Source organism: Procambarus clarkii, chromosome 8 (assembly GCF_040958095.1).
Source record: "Procambarus clarkii isolate CNS0578487 chromosome 8, FALCON_Pclarkii_2.0, whole genome shotgun sequence".
Taxonomy (NCBI): domain Eukaryota; kingdom Metazoa; phylum Arthropoda; class Malacostraca; order Decapoda; family Cambaridae; genus Procambarus; species Procambarus clarkii.
Window position 1 is genome coordinate 8,294,194 of NC_091157.1, and position 17,609 is coordinate 8,311,802.

General features: G+C 47.9%; 1 protein-coding gene across 1 annotated transcript in view; it reads left to right on the top strand.

Moving 5' to 3' along the window:
* Window positions 1–17,609, top strand: part of LOC123759636 (F-actin-uncapping protein LRRC16A) — a 149,706-nt gene that overhangs the window by 82,564 nt on the left and 49,533 nt on the right. The window contains 1 exon segment of the mRNA XM_045744802.2: window positions 17,479–17,595. Coding sequence (XP_045600758.2) covers window positions 17,479–17,595 — 117 coding nt within the window.

Genomic DNA, 17,609 nt, shown 5'->3' on the forward strand with positions numbered 1-17,609 from the left:
GGCTGACGTATGTTGATCACACCCCACACACTAGAAAATGAAGGGACGACGACGTTTCGGTCCGTCCTGGACCATTCCCAAGTCGATGACTTGAGAATGACTCACCTTGACATTCTCAGCGACTTGAGAATGGTCCAGGACGGACCGAAACGTCGTCGTCCCTTCACCTTCTAGTGTGTGGTCTAGTCAAGGTAGAAGGTTAGTTGTCACAGGTTGTCGCTCAGATGGCCGGCTCATCAGCAGCCCAGATGGCGGGCAGGAACTATGGATGCAGTGAGCATTTCCTCTCAGTATTGCCAAGCTAAGGCGCTGAAAGAGGAAACTGGCCGCTCTAGAGTCTCTTGTTTCAATCAGCTGAGAACCCAACTGCTTGAGAAAACTAGTGATTGCATAGGTTAGAGGGTTTAGGTTTTCTTGGCAATTATTTTTTTTAATTCTTGAGCACACTGAAATAGTTTTTCAATTCCATATTTCACATTATCGTCAGTAATAGACTGTGTTAATGTAACAAAATATAATGAAACCTAACCTAACTAAACGTTAAGGTAAAGTAAGCTAACCATGGCTAGAGAGTAGATAATAACACTAATTATGGAGCAGTTGCCAATCCATTGTGTTGAGTGGATCTCCTCCCCGAGGACATTTAGAGACGTGAGATGTGACTAGTGAAGGTCATCAGTTGAGAGACGCTTGTATAGTGTTATCCATTCATAAAGTGGGCATGGCGGCCGGATTAACGACCCCTTGGCCCTTCTTTATGAGCACCAGAACATGTCTACACTAAATCATAACACAACTACAGGAGTGTGAGAAACACGGAGACTTGGGAGTGGATATAATTCTAACACTTAACACCTGAAGCCTCGCTTCATGCAGGTCGGCGTTCAATCCCCGACCGTCCAAGTGGTTGGGCACCATTCCTTCCCTCCCGTCCCATCCCAAATCCTGATCCTGACCCTTTCCAAGTGCTATAAAGTCGTAATGGCTTGGCGTTTTCCCCCTGTTAATTAAGGTACCCATACCTTGTGAACCATAAGGCTAAAATGTAAAAGTGTTTGCAACTAGATTAGTGCCAGAGCTAATAGGGTTAAGCTATGAAGATAGGTTGGTGGAACCGGACGTGAGAACCTTGGAGGGAGATATGATCACAATATACACGATACTGAGGGGGAATAAACAAGGTGGATAGGGAGAGCGTCTTTAGCTTCGGAGATAGTAGAACAAGTGGGCACAAGTGGAAGCTGGAAACACTTCACGAGTTGAAGAAATACAAGAAGATACTGGTAGTGTGTGGGGGTGGTCAACAAGTGGCATGTACTGAGAGGAAGTTGTGGCTATCACTTCCAGCCAGGTTCAAGGAAGACTCTAAACATAAGACTAGTTAATTACTTAGGTGACAGGTACAGGAAGGCCAGTAGGCGGGCAGAGAGAGCTAGAGCTCACTCCCCACACAGTCACAGGTCAGTACAGGACGGGGTGCCCCTTACCTGGTCTTCAAGTAACACTATTGACTTAAGAAAACGTCACAATATAGGAATTTGGATATATTAACGTTTTCAATTGCTTTAAGATTTGTTTTTAAAGTGTTATAATAATATTGTGTGAGGCTTCAACGTGTGTGATGGTTGACGAGAGAATTATGGAGCATTATGGAGTGAAGGAGTGCGGGGTAGACGGTACAGTGACCTCTGCTGTAGCCACTCTAGTAGTAAACAACTCTATTACTCTAAACATTTTAAAACCATTTTCACTGTTGAGAGAGCGGCGTTATTAGCATGCGGACTCATTTTTGTGTAAGTGTTTGTCCAGTTATAAGAATATAAACACGTGTTTTACCTTGGGGAGAACTGCTGAGTGGGTGTTGACACCTCGTACTGCACTCCTTGTCCTCAACACCTTCAACAACCTGTTTACTGCCTCCTGAATGATTTGACGTCAAGTCATCACATCTGGCACAGGTTGTGAGGCAGTCCACTGCCTACTGTGCCCTACTGGGGTCCCGCCGGCCGAAGCGGACAGCACGCTGCACACGTGACACTGTGGTCCCGGATTCGATCCCGGGCACCGGCGAGAAACGATGGGCAGAGTTTCTTTCACCCTATGCCCCTGTTACCTAGCAGTAAATAGGTACCTGGGAGTTAGTCAGGTGTCACGAGCTGCTTCCTGGAGGTGGAGGCCTGGTCGGGGACCGGGCCGCGGGGACACTAAAGCCCCGAAATCATCTCAAGATAACCTTGCTTGGTGGCAGGTGGTAGGCAGTACCTGCAGACCAGGAGTCACAATAACTTGGCTGAAATATGTTGACCAGACCACACACTAGAAAGTGAAGGGACGACGACGTTTCGGTCCGTCCTGTACCATTCTCAAGTCGATTGTCTGCAGCTAGGTAGTACCTGGTCTCCAGTGACTGGGTGGACCTATTAGTGACTACTGGCTAGGTCTCCAGTCCTTGACGTCACCCACCAATGATAACTTACAATAATGTAGCAAGGAATTATTTCCTCATTGGCAGTCAAGCTCTGCAAGGTGGAGGGGGGTCCCCCTTGATCTATCCTGGTCCAGTTATAATTAACCCGAGTTTAATGTTGTCAGGAGGGCGAGTTAACAAGTTGACGAGCAGTAAGTTTGGCAGACTTGGAGAATCAGTAGGAGTAACATCACTGGAGTTAACAATCAAGTAGGAGTAACTAGCTAAACTAGGTAGGAGTAACATAAACACCATAAATGAGCCTGGAGTAGTTTAATGAGCGGACACACTCATCCCGACACGGTAGCACTTTCCAAGCCTCGTAGGACAGTGCAGGGAAAAAGACTCATCCTGTAACTACACTTAGGTACACACACAAATCACAATAGCGTGATGCATCAAATGAACAAATCCACAAGGGCCGTGACGAGGATGGCAGCGTCTGGCATGGTCTCGGACGCAGGTTCGAATCCTCGTCACGGCCCTTGTGGATTTGTTACACGTAGGTAACTATGGCGCCTGGAGACACCTTCTGGGCCACTATTCATTAAACACTTAAGCGTCCACTTGGGGGGAACCTGTACATCTTTCCTTGAAGATGGCGGCCTTGTCTGTGTTATATGGGAGGTTGATCTGAACCCAAGGTTATTATTGTTATAAGCAGTCTCCCAGTGCTTCACCGCTCATAAGTGTTTAGTAACTAAGCCGCCATCATTGAGCCAAGATGTACAGGTTTCGTAAATAAGCACTTATGTAGTTGATGAATCTGAGTGGTGTGTGTGAAGGCCACGCCACATAAGGGTTAAGGGTTCGAGTACTTAGTGAGGTGAGCTGAACAGTACCGAACACATTATCACCGGACTACTACTGTGTTACTCCTGCTAAACACCACACACTGTTATAATGAAGCACCTACAACAGGCTCAACACAGTACACTAACATAGTACACAACACAATAACAGTTGTGAGTGTACACTCTCGGGTCGCCTGCTGATGAACCTCAATACAAGTACACTACAACCTCTAAACTCATCCGGAAACATTCACTTACAACTGGTCAAGCAGAGAAAAATTTTAACCACTTTAAAAAAGTTATTTGTGAAGACAAAAAATTTAGATTTGGTATATGATAAAAGTTTTGGGTGTGTAGTGGTCACTTAACCTGGTACACTGGCTGAGGCTGTTTGGGGGGCCAGGGTTATGACCAAACAACGCCATACGTTTACTGAGAATTTCTCCACAAACCATTAGTGTTACATTAAACACTAATGGTCCGTGACGTGAGCATCTGTACACTATGGAACTGTTAACTGCTTATGGTAATGGTATTGTCTACCTGTTGTGCTGTAATGGTGGCACTCACCTGATGAATCTAATGGAAGTTTTCTGTAACGTTTCACAACTCAAAATGTACAGGCATTCATAAATAAATATTATGATTTAAATGGCGGCACTGGTAGAGAAGTGCAGGATACAGCACGTGGCAGGATGGTCACCACGTGTGAGACACCACGTGGGGTCTCCACCACACTGTAAACATCCTCTCACATTGTAAACAACTCGGCCTAACGGACAACGTTTAACATATTGACCTAGAAAACCCCAAAGGCCAAAAAATGATGTACTAAAAATCATTGCCGCGATATCCCGTTTTCTATTCGTTGGTCCTCGGGTAGGTTAGGGTCGGGCAATTTAATGCATCAGTTTAGTGACGTTGTGAACACCCGAAAGATCAGACTGGTTTTACTCCCATAAAACGTTACACCATTTAGTAACTAATACAATTATTGTGAACAATTTAAAATATGTTGTAGCTAAGATTAGCAACATTATAGAGAAGGAAGGCACGCAAGACTTGCTGTAATTAGGTCAAGTATATTGTTGTTGTTTAAGATTCAGCTACTGGCAACACAAAACTTGCAAGTAGCACGGGTTATGGTGAGCCCGAAGTGGACTTACCTGGCACAGGAGCGGTGCTGTAACCGTGTGTAAAGTACAGTATTTAGCAATGTATTGCTGAATATTGCATCAGTAAGGGACACTTGGTAGAGCCAATGGTGGTTGACACATTTGGACTGCAGTGGTGTGTGTGTATGTATGTATGTATGTATGTATGTATGTATGTATGTATGTATGTATGTATGTGTATGTATACACTCCCAGCGACCACCTGCATCCTGTAAATTCTACCCTGGGACCAAAGTTGAGGTCAGTTGACTAGTTGGCCTAAACAAAGCTCCCAGAGAAGATACCTCATATAATGATAGTCTCCACTACCCTACACATTCTCACTACACCTTGGTGTACCTACTCGTATCACTATGTATACTCCGTGAGGTATAAATACACTGAGTTTACATCAGGCAGAAGTATAGAATATTTACATATAATAAATAACAATAACGTGAGTTCAAGTTACTGGCGGCAGGAGACACAATAAGAAAGGAAGTAGCAGAGTTTGCCAGGAGCATTACCACGTCGTGGACCCGCTGGTCAGTAGACTATAGTGTCCCGCGGCCTAAATACTCTCCTGTACTTGACGCGCCTCAACTCCTACACCAAAATCATGCCAACTGTTTTGGCATGACTTTGTTTGGTGTTCATGGTCAGCTATATATAATGTAGTCACCCCGTTATTCACCTAGCTTTGTTAGCATATAATAGCTATTAAACATTTTATATTGAAATTACTATGCCATGTCCTTAGCTGCAATGAAAGACATTGTATAAGTATGGGCGTTATTGCTTACAGAAGGGGAAGTACTGGTAAGTTTAATTTGCTAACGAAGAGAACCCAGTACGTAATAGTGAAGAAGGATGATCCAGAGTGACAAGCCCAGTAGTCCCCCAGGGTACCAGTACATTGTCTCGTCTTCATACTGGACATAGACAAGGACAGTACCGTTTAGCATGCAGATCACACCAGCAGATTTATCATGGTAGACACCACACACCACACACCAGGGGCCAGATTCACTAAGCAGTAACGCAAGTACTTACGAACGTGTAATATTTCCTCAGTCTTTGACGGCTTTGGTTACATTTATTTAATAGTTTACAAGCATGAATGAAAACATGAAAACGTCCCACTGAACTGTTGTTATTGTTATAAACAGCCTCCTGGTGCTTCGGAGCTCATTAACTGTTTAATAATTGTAAACAAAGCCGCCTAAGATTGAGAAGAGATGTATAGGTTCATAAGTGCTTGCGTAACTACTTGGTGAATTTGGCCCCAAGTTTCCAAACTGGTGTAAATCAGGTCTTTGAATAAGCCACATAAAACGGCATGTTTAATGAAGATAAGTTCCAGCCCCGGTGGTGCGGGAAACAAGTGTAACACGGAGCACCTCGTGTAACACGGAGCACCTCGTGTAACACGGAGCACCTCGTGTAACACGGAGCACCTCGTAACACGGAGCACCTCGTGTAACACGGAGCACCTCGTGTAACACGGAGCACCACGTGTAAAACACTCAAATCACACACTAGTGCTCTCTAGGGTGGAATATTGTTGCACAATAACAGCCTCATTTAAAGCTGATCTCGAGAACGTGCAAAGATATTGTACTACCAGAATCCACTTAAAATATCTAAATTATTGGGACTGCTTAAAAATGTTAAACCTGAAATCTGTAAAGTGCAGACGGGAGAGAGATATAGCAATTTACACTTGGAAAATATTGGAGGGGCCGGTTCCAACTCTGCACATGGAAATAATTCCGCGAGACCAGGAGGTATGGCAGGAAGTGCAAAAAGCACTTCCGTTGAAAAGCAGAGTTGCAATACACGTTACTGTGACTCATCGTGTGCAGAGCTGCAATAGTTACAATGAGAGACTATTACATGTTCACCCAAGGACCAATACTCTTCAACACATTCACTCTGAACATAAAACACACCTCACGGTGTTCAAAAGAGAAACTCGATAAACACCTCCAAACGATACCCGATCAACCGGGCTGTGATACACACTTCAGATTGCGAGCAGTCTGGTTGACCAGACCACCAACCAGGAGGTCTGGCCAGAGACCGGGCCGCGGGACGTTGATTCTGGAAACCAAGGCAAGATAGCGTGGTTGTTGATGGCCAACGGTGGGTGAGCTCATGTTGGTTGTGGTGATGGAGAGGCATGTGGCAGAGAGAGCAGGTCGGGGTTACCTGGCGCACCCTACACAACTACCGTGTGGTGACAGATGGTGCTGGCACTAGTCACCATCTCTGCATAGATGAGGCAACAGCCGGTGGTGGATGACGGGGGTGTGGGGGGAGGGAGGGAGGGGGTGCAGGAGATGCTCATCCGTCCAGCCGGCCGTCAGCCAGTGCGCAATTGGCCTGCCAACCATACACACTCTACACCCAAGCCTAACTAACCACTGGCAGTTGCTGCCTGAGAAAGTAGTGACGTAACAACTTTCTCCACGATAGTGACCTGTTGACACTGGGTTGGTCCGTCAGTGTGGTCCAGCACCTGTTGATCCTTGGACCACTTGAAGCACTCGTCACTTGACGAGTACCACTTAAAGCACTCGTCAGCGGCAGTGACATCGAGAGTGAAGTGACTACCTGTTAGTAACACGGCCAGCACTGGTGTGTCAAGTGTGTAGTGTGTGAGGTGGTGTTGAGTGGTGGACGGTGAGAGTAGCTGTGAAGGAGGAGGAGGAGGAGCGGCACAATGGTGCCTGAGTGGGGTGTGATCACTCTGGTCCTCCTGACCTGCCTGGCCGCCTGGGCACTCTACAAGGTAAACACACTTCATATTGTTCTGCCCGCACATTACTACACTCGCTCAGTCTACAGCGCCCCATTAACCCATACTTCAACCGCTCCTATAACACAAGCTTTAATTAACTTATTATATACCCATACCCATCCTGCGAGTAATTGGCAATTTACTATATCACACTTTGTAATTGGTATACAATGCAGTTTAAGCCATAGACCCCTAAATTGGCGATTGGCCCCATTTGTTAATACACTCCCAACAAACTGTTTCTTGGAGCGTCCTGCAGGTCAAGTGCACTTCTCGACGGTTTAAGTATCAGTGGCTGAAGACTCGTTAACTTCCTACTTATAAATATATGAAATATAGCTGGAACAACACAAGAATCGTGCAAAAAATGAGCTTTAAAGTTTCTGCTTGTTACCGGGCCAGCCTGATTGTGAAAGTTGTGACCCTGCGGCCTACGACATCCAACAGCCTAATATACCAGACAATCACCCGACAAGGCTGGCCTTTCCTGGTGATAGAAAATATTGAATAATAGGTGAAAACATGGGTATCGTGGCAGCCCTAGGGTGTGTAGAAGATAGACAGGGCATGGAGCACCAGGGTGATGTGCCCATAGGTGAGGAGCCAGCCTTCTACCTGGGTATAATACCACCACCTGCCAGGCTTACGGGATACCCATGCCCCTGACACCTCTTGGGCATGGGTAGCACCACCCATTCAACAATCACCTGCCTGGCTACCCTGGCTTTTGATGCCAATTTCACAGCAATAACATTCCCACTTTCCAAACACACACCTTTCTTCAGTCATGGAAGCATTGTTTACGTTTTTTGAAAAGTTGTGAAGAGTGACGAGGTTTTCTATAACAGTAATAACCTTGAGTTGCTTTGCTTCGGAGCTGGTAAACTGTTTACTAAATACAGGCGAGTCACGATGGAGAAAAGATGTACAGGTTTCGTATGTGGTTGCGTTAACGCTAGATGAATGGTGGCCAGTGTGAGAGCCTTATAATGACCCAAGAGTAGGGAAGAGACTGGTATTTATCCTAGAGGATGAGCTATATGGTGGTGGTGGGAGACCCATTATATCCTTCCATTTGACTCTTAACTTTGGTGGAGTCGAGCTAATTACTAATGGTTAAACAGTTACAGCAGTTTAACTTCACCGTTACGGCAGTATATACATCAATAAGGTTTGCTCTGATAACGCTATCACTTTATATTTACAAGTGTTTGTAATAGGACAAATTTAGATTTGTAAATTAGCAAGAAGCAGATGAAACGATAGTTGAGGCTTTGTAACTTGCATTATGTAGTAGTTTAGAAGTATTTTACATACACAAGTGAATGGTGGGAAGACGACCGGTCCACCTTGGTCCAGAGACCTGTCAGTGCTGTTGTCCCAAGGTCTGGTCCAGAGACCTGTCAGTGCTGTTGTCCCAAGGTCTGGTCCAGAGACCTGTCAGTGCTGTTGTCCCAAGGTCTGGTCCAGAGACCTGTCAGTGCTGTTGTCCCAAGGTCTGGTCCAGAGACCTGTCAGTGTTGTTGTGACAACTTATTGGGCCTTAATTGGTCTTAAATAAATTCCTCCTTGGTAACAAAGTTGCTCAGCTGACCGTTTCAACACCTACATGGTGTTGAAACAGTTGTGTTGCTGATCCACCTACATGGATCAGTTGAGCTTCAGCTACAATAACAAGTTTATCTCTAGTAAATACATAGTCAAAGTACTTGTTTAATATACCTCCCATTTGTTTATGTCTTGACGTGTTTAGTTTCACAGTGGCCCTGTCTTCTTCCTTCTGCGAGGAGGAGTTGTTAGGGGTTAACTGCGCCTGCCGTGTAGTTCACTGTTCTTAGTCTGCCTGGCCTTATGCCTTTTGTACAATATGAATACTGAAGGTCATAACAAAAGTGGCCTAACCTCTGGTAAAGGTAATATACTCGAGTTGTTTTACCTGTACATCTTCTCTCGCTAATATAAATGGAAAATAACGAATATTTTAGTTAATTCTAATGAAAACACATTGATTTTTATAATTTGTACTGGAAACATTTTCATATGCCTTTTTAAGGATCTAAATAATACGAAACCTCGCTTTATGATTTGAAGTAAAAATCCTAGGCCTAATATACTGAGTGTTGTTCATAATGGAACAGATGTGTACTGGACTAGTTAAGGAGAGGGTTGGCTAGGTGGAGGGTTGAGCAGTCTAAACAGTCACTGGTACAACACGGAGACTTAATTGGCTGCAAGGTTGATCCTTGTATATGTTTATACCTAATACGCACAACCGCACTAGTGGGCTTAGTAAGCAAAGCCCATTTTGCCCAACAGACAAACAGCGATTTTGCATAATATGCTATGTTCAAATTAGTTTTCTCCAAGCAGTCTTATATTGAGAACATGAATTACTAACTTAGGTTAGGTCAAGTTCAGAATTAATTTTGACGTATTACTGATCATTTATACTAAAAAAATTATCAGTCCACAAGAAAAAAAAGGATGAAGTATTTATGAAAGATGTTGTTAGGTAAGTGGATATTAGGTATGAGAGGTGTGTGTATATATTGGTGAGATAGGAGTATGTAGTGTAATATGTGGAGGGAAGTGTGTGGGGTGGCCAAGGTGTGAGAGGAGCAGCCAGAGAGCACTGACGTAGCCAGGCCACTATGTGTTAGTGTGGAGGAAGTACACTACTACACCAGTCTTAGCAGTCACCTCTATGTTTAGACATGTTGTGACGGCCACCACTGAAGCACATGGCTGCTCATCTTGGCTATTGGCTCACACAACACTTCATGCTTTTTACAACTATTGTTCAGTGTTAGTGAATACATTTAAGGTTAAGCCATAGTATTGAACTGGTATTCCAACTGAAGTAGCAGGCTCTTGTATCTGGAGGAGAATACCTGCCGGGAAGGAGCCAGTCAGTAAGGTGAGGTGAGGAGTACCGCAAGGGTCACTACAGTTAGTGCTCATCTTGGTGGGTCGGGAAAGGCCTCAACGCTCTTTATCAATATTACTCTTTGCAACATCACATTGTATTAGTTAACCAAGTTGCATGGAGTAACTTATTCACGTTTCAATTTTTTTTCATAAACGTTAGAGTATTTTTTGTCCTGAAAGGGCAGTTTATTGGGCAGCGTCACTCATCCTGAGAGTGAACATAGTGCCACTACAACATGTACAGCACCGCCACTCAGTACACGACCCGCTGGGTTGTTCATCCTGTCATATCTGCCCACATGCAGCTGGAACTTAACTGTCTAAAGTGAACACACTCAAGGTGTTGTTCTAAGTTTACGAACTTGAAAACGTCACAACCCAAGGTTATTATTGTTAAAGACAGCCTCGTAGTGCTTATAAGGTCATAAAGTGTTTAATAAGTATGATATACAGGCTTCGTAAACGGTTAATGAATCCTTTCCTGGAGCCCAAATGGACGTGTCATCACTGTAGGGGTTCTATTGGGCGTCCGTCTCACCATATATCCCCCAAGTATGTCATTCTTCGCTGAATACATTGGAACCTTAACCATAAATGCCTTCCCCCCCCCGTGTTGTGGATCCCTGAGCTCCAAAAACCCACGGTACGAGTGGTTAATATAACGTTCCTGGGCAAGCAGCCGAGCTCGACCAGTCATGACACAAGCAGCAATGTGTGTGTGTGTGTGTGTGTGTGTGTGTGTGTGTGTGTGTAATTACCTAAGTGTAGTTACAGGATGAGAGCTACGCTCGTGGTGTCCCGTCTTCCCAGCACTCTTTGTCATATAACGCTTTGAAACTACTGACGGTCTTGGCCTCCACCACCTTCTCACTTAACTTGTTCCAACCGTCTACCACTCTATTTGCGAAGGTGAATTTTCTTATATTTCTTCGGCATCTGTGTTTAGCTAGTTTAAATCTATGACCTCTTGTTCTTGAAGTGCCAGGTCTCAGGAAATCCTCCCTGTCGATTTTATCAATCCCTGTTATGTGTGTGTGTGTGTGTGTGTGTGTGTGTGTGTGTGTGTGTGTGTGTGTGTGTGTGTGTGTGTGTGTGTAACACACCAAGAACTTCAGCTGTGTGTGTGTTTACGTGAGCAGTCGAGAGTATAAATAAACACACGAGGCATGGACGGTAGCCTCATGTTGATTGTTTTACTTGTTCACCTAATGTATTGTGGCATTTTTTTTTGTTTTTTTATTTTTTTTTACACCTGTTCCGTCCACAGCTGTGGAATCGAAGTTGACTTTCGACTCGCAAAGTTTTTTCGGGAAGAGACCATTATAAAAATAAGAAATTCATGAAAACCTTTTGGTCCACAACGAGGCAGCTGCTATTTGTCCACAACGAGGCAGCTGCTATTGGTCCACAACGAGGCAGCTGCTATTGGTCCACAACGAGGCAGCTGCTATTGGTCCACAACGAGGCAGCTGCTATTGGTCCACAACGAGGCAGCTGCTATTGGTCCACAACGAGGCAGCTGCTATTGGTCCACAACGAGGCAGCTGCTATTGGTCCACAACGAGGCAGCTGCTATTGGTCCACAACGAGGCAGCTGCTATTGGTCCACAACGAGGCAGCTGCTATTGGTCCACAACGAGGCAGCTGCTATTGGTCCACAACGAGGCAGCTGCTATTGGTCCACAACGAGGCAGCTGCTATTGGTCCACAACGAGGCAGCTGCTATTGGTCCACAACGAGGCAGCTGCTATTGGTCCACAACGAGGCAGCTGCTATTGGTCCACAACGAGGCAGCTGCTATTGGTCCACAACGAGGCAGCTGCTATTGGTCCACAACGAGGCAGCTGCTATTGGTCCACAACGAGGCAGCTGCTATTGGTCCACAACGAGGCAGCTATTGGTCCACAACGAGGCAGCTGCTATTGGTCCACAACGAGGCAGCTGCTATTGGTCCACAACGAGGCAGCTGCTATTGGTCCACAACGAGGCAGCTGCTATTGGTCCACAACGAGGCAGCTGCTATTGGTCCACAACGAGGCAGCTGCTATTGGTCCACAACGAGGCAGCTGCTATTGGTCCACAACGAGGCAGCTGCTATTGGTCCACAACGAGGCAGCTGCTATTGGTCCACAACGAGGCAGCTGCTATTGGTCCACAACGAGGCAGCTGCTATTGGTCCACAACGAGGCAGCTGCTATTGGTCCACAACGAGGCAGCTGCTATTGGTCCACAACGAGGCAGCTGCTATTGGTCCACAACGAGGCAGCTGCTATTGGTCCACAACGAGGCAGCTGCTATTGGTCCACAACGAGGCAGCTGCTATTGGTCCACATCGAGGCAGCTGCTATTGGTCCACAACGAGGCAGCTGCTATTGGTCCACAACGAGGCAGCTGCTATTGGTCCACGACGAGGCAGCTGCTATTGGTCCACGACGAGGCAGCTGCTATTGGTCCACGACGAGGCAGCTGCTATTGGTCCACGACGAGGCAGCTGCTATTGGTCCACGACGAGGCAGCTGCTATTGGTCCACGACGAGGCAGCTGCTATTGGTCCACGACGAGGCAGCTGCTATTGGTCCACGACGAGGCAGCTGCTATTGGTCCACGACGAGGCAGCTGCTATTGGTCCATGACGAGGCGGCTGCTATTGGTCCATGACGAGGCGGCTGCTATTGGTCCATGACGAGGCGGCTGCTATTGGTCCATGACGAGGCGGCTGCTATTGGTCCATGACGAGGCGGCTGCTATTGGTCCATGACGAGGCGGCTGCTATTGGTCCATGACGAGGCGGCTGCTATTGGTCCATGACGAGGCGGCTGCTATTGGTCCATGACGAGGCGGCTGCTATTGGTCCATGACGAGGCGGCTGCTATTGGTCCATGACGAGGCGGCTGCTATTGGTCCATGACGAGGCGGCTGCTATTGGTCCATGACGAGGCGGCTGCTATTGGTCCATGACGAGGCGGCTGCTATTGGTCCATGACGAGGCGGCTGCTATTGGTCCATGACGAGGCGGCTGCTATTGGTCCATGACGAGGCGGCTGCTATTGGTCCATGACGAGGCGGCTGCTATTGGTCCATGACGAGGCGGCTGCTATTGGTCCATGACGAGGCGGCTGCTATTGGTCCATGACGAGGCAGCTGCTATTGGTCCATGACGAGGCAGCTGCTATTGGTCCATGACGATGCAGCTGCTATTGGTCCATAACGATGCAGCTGCTATTGGTCCATAACGATGCAGCTGCTATTGGTCCATAACGAGGCAGCTGCTATTGGTCCATGACGATGCAGCTGCTATTGGTCCATGACGATGCAGCTGCTATTGGTCCATGACGAGGCAGCTGCTATTGGTCCATAACGAGGCAGCTGCTATTGGTCCATAACGATGCAGCTGCTATTGGTCCATGACGAGGCAGCTGCTATTGGTCCATGACGAGGCAGCTGCTATTGGTCCATGACGAGGCAGCTGCTATTGGTCCATAACGAGGCGGCTGCTATTGGTCCACCAAACGCTAATAGTCGTAATGGCTGGGCACTTTATACTAATAGGTCTTTCCCCCATGCCAGCAAGTATCAGAGATATTGCCGGAACAACCGTGGACACCTTCAAGAGAAAACTAGATAATTTTCTTCAGGAAGTGCGGACCAACCGGGCTGTAGTAGATATCTGGGCCTGCGGGCCGCTCCAAGCAACAGCCTGGTGGACCGAGCTCTCGCAAGTCATGCCTGGCCTCGGGGCCGGGCTTGGGGAGTAGAACAACTACCAACCCCATCAAGCAGTTTTTATCTAGTAACCAGACCCGTCATGATCTTCAAAAATTGTATTTGATGTACTTACTCTACAAGGGTGTCGACCCCTGTTACCTAGCAGTAAATAGGTACCTGGGAGTTAGACAGCTGCTATGGGCTGCTTCCTGGGGGCGGAGGCCTTGTTGAGGACCGGGCCGCGGGGACACTAAGCCCCGAAATCATCTCAAGATAACCTCACCGCCCAGCACTGGTGAGATCTGGGGGGAGCTGGGGGGGGGGGGTTTACCTGGAAGAATCCGGTCTGGACACAAATTTCCCCTCGGTAGAGGCTAAATTAACCTCATTTGACCAAGTTCTATTCATTTGATGCCTCTGCTGTTCACTATCAGTAAATTGGGATTTAGCCAACTGTTGTGGGGAAGGGCAGGCCTAGCGGGACCTCGAAGCCTATTAGGCTTACTGTCTCAGTCAACGAGAAGATTAAAATCTTTCACTGATCATTTTGTAGTGTGTAGAGGGGGGGGGAGGGGAGGAGGGAGGTTGATGCTTCCCCTGGCCATTAACATGTACAACGGGGCAATAGTGACCCAACGAATGTGTTACTTGAAGAACGATCAGCTCCCGTAGTAATAGAGCACTACCACTGTTTTGTTGAGGTTGCTGCCCTGCATGCAGCAGCCAGTTAGGCCTATCACACCCCGAGAGCAGCGGCCATGTTTTTGAACAGCAAGTGGCACTGTATTTCTCTTTCCTACACACACACTCACACTTGTATGGGAGATAATTGGCATGTTTGTAAACAGGTGTCTTACTAAGACCATCATTTCTTCAACTCGTGTATGAGTTAGTGCGGCTGTGAAGGTGTTATTCACGTATTATTCATGAACTCAACTAATAATGACGGAATATTGACGTTGTATTGACTGTGGTAGAGTACAAGTCGTCTGCGAGGTAAAGTTTACCTGCGTCTTTGCCAATTGTTACTTTGATATTCTTCAGTGTTGAGTAGTGGCCGCCACCTGTGGCCGCCTTACCCTCCCACACTTGCTCCGTCTCGTGTTTCTCTTAACATTTCCACAAATAACTTTCCGTGCTATTTGTTTTGTTGAGCGCTGGCACGGCTGTATTTGGTGGTGGGCATTATGTAGTGGATATAAAATGGTGGTGGTAGGAGTGGCGAGGCGCACACAACTGTCTTTGTTCTTGTTGGTGGCGGCCATGTGAGTGGCCACATGCGCCAGGCACGCCAGATACCTGCAGTAATTGTCACGGGCAGCGGTGGTGGTGTAGGTGCTAGTGTGGCAGTGGTGTTGGTCCGTCCGTGTGGTGGGTGCCCTCGGGGCGGTGTGTGGCGTGTCGGCCACGGACACAATACGGGTCAGGTGGGGTGCCAGCTGGTGGTGGCATGCGAGGCACGGGCCGCCAGCCGCCAGGGTGCCACACTGCTGGTAGTGCCACTATTGTGTTTACTCTGATCCTGTGCTATACCCCCAACGGTACGTCTCCTACACCACCCCTTAACTCCTCCTACCTTTCCTCCTCCGCCACTGGTGCTAGGAAGCAGTGGATCACCGCAGGGAGGCAAGCCACTATATAGGTGAGATAAAGCCACGTTGTTTGGTGGTTAAGGCAGGTGCCATGTGACCCAGTGACCCCTGTCTTGCCTCCTGCAGTACTGACCACCACCTAAGTCTCTTCCCCCTCCCCCTTCCCCAGTTGCCGACACCTGTTGCAACTTTTTATTCAGACCGCTTTATGAATCTTGCAGTTGTCACGTGTTTGATTGTCCCAGCATAATATTGATTGTAATTATTATTTAGTAGTAGCATTGTAAGTATGTGGTCTCTCACGCCTGTGTGGTTGTGGTCCCTGCCCTCTCCCTGCACCTGTGTGGTTGTGGTCCCTGCCCTCTCCCTGCACCTGTGTGGTTGTGGTCCCTGCCCTCTCCCTGCACCTGTGTGGTTGTGGTCCCTGGCCTCTCCCTGCACCTGTGTGGTTGAGGTCCCTCACACCTGTGTGGTTGTGGTCCCTGCTCTCTCCCTGCACCTGTGTGGTTGTGGTCCCTGGCCTCTCCTTGCACCTGTGTGGTTGTGGTCCCTGCCCTCTCCCTGCACCTGTGTGGTTGTGGTCCCTGGCCTCTCCCTGCACCTGTGTGGTTGTGGTCCCTGGCCTCTCCCTGCACCTGTGTGGTTGTGGTCCCTGGCCTCTCCCTGCACCTGTGTGGTTGTGGTCCCTGCCCTCTCCCTGCACCTGTGTGGTTGTGGTCCCTGGCCTCTCCCTGCACCTGTGTGGTTGTGGTCCCTGGCCTCTCCCTGCACCTGTGTGGTTGTGGTCCCTGCTCTCTCCCTGCACCTGTGTGGTTGTGGTCCCTGGCCTCTCCTTGCACCTGTGTGGTTGTGGTCCCTGCCCTCTCCCTGCACCTGTGTGGTTGTGGTCCCTGGCCTCTCCCTGCACCTGTGTGGTTGTGGTCCCTGGCCTCTCCCTGCACCTGTGTGGTTGTGGTCCCTGGCCTCTCCCTGCACCTGTGTGGTTGTGGTCCCTGCCCTCTCCCTGCACCTGTGTGGTTGTGGTCCCTGGCCTCTCCCTGCACCTGTGTGGTTGTGGTCCCTGGCCTCTCCCTGCACCTGTGTGGTTGTGGTCCCTGCCCTCTCCCTGCACCTGTGTGGTAGTGGTCCTCCCCGCACGTGCGTGTGGCGGTTGAGGGGGTCGTCCCCCCGTCCACCACATACTTCCGATTTAGAAGTCTGGGTATAGAAGCAGACTTGTATACCCCGACTTTCCGTGCCTAAGTTTCAGTAGGTATAGTGTGTGTAGTTAGCAGTTGTTGGTTGTTAGCGCACCGGTTCAGGCCTTGCTCTTGAGGTCTTTTGTTTCCTCCTGGTCCTCCGCTGCTGCTGCTGTGGTTCCCAGTAGACCAGGCCGCCGTTAGCAAGGTTGTCACACTTCCGTACCATTGTTGATCAAGTTAATAGGTTAGTCTTGTGTTGAAACCATTACTACCAGCTTGAGAAATCATGTTAAAACCAAGAAACATGTTAATGATTCTCGACGCGTGCAAATTTTTTCCCCCGCGGCGCCACTTGATCCCATGTTTTAAGTTAATAATTATAAGTTTTGTCAGTCTGGCGTGTGTTCAGTGTCAGGTCAAAGTTGTCCATTGACAAACTGAAATATAATGTAGTATTTCTATCCGCATATAGGATGGGCATGGGGTGCATAGTAATTGTACTGCAGTAAAGGAAAAGCCACAGCTTCAAGACACCCATATCCAGCATGTATTCCTACTCCGTCACTCTCTGTGACGGGGGGTGGAACTGCTGCTCTTCGGGGAGGGAGTGAGGGTGGATTTAGAGGGCGTTCGCTGACGCACGCGTGCACGCTCACGAGGGCACCCATGTATACAGATTGATAAACAAACAATACATTGAGGAAGATGTATTGGAATGGAGGGGGGGGGAGGGACATGGCAGTTTACGCAGCCTGATGTATGTTTGATAATTGTGACTGTTGTGTATAGTGAAGAAGTATAGGGAGGGAGTATTGGAGGTAATGTGGTGTTAAGCATTATATGTTTGATTACAGCTGATCACTCACCTACACGACGTTGTCCTGCGGCGGGATGAGGCCGGTAACCCCATAGAGACCAAGTTGCACCAGCTCTCCACCGACCTCCACGCTGTCATCACCAACTATCTTCAGGTGAGTCTCCCCGC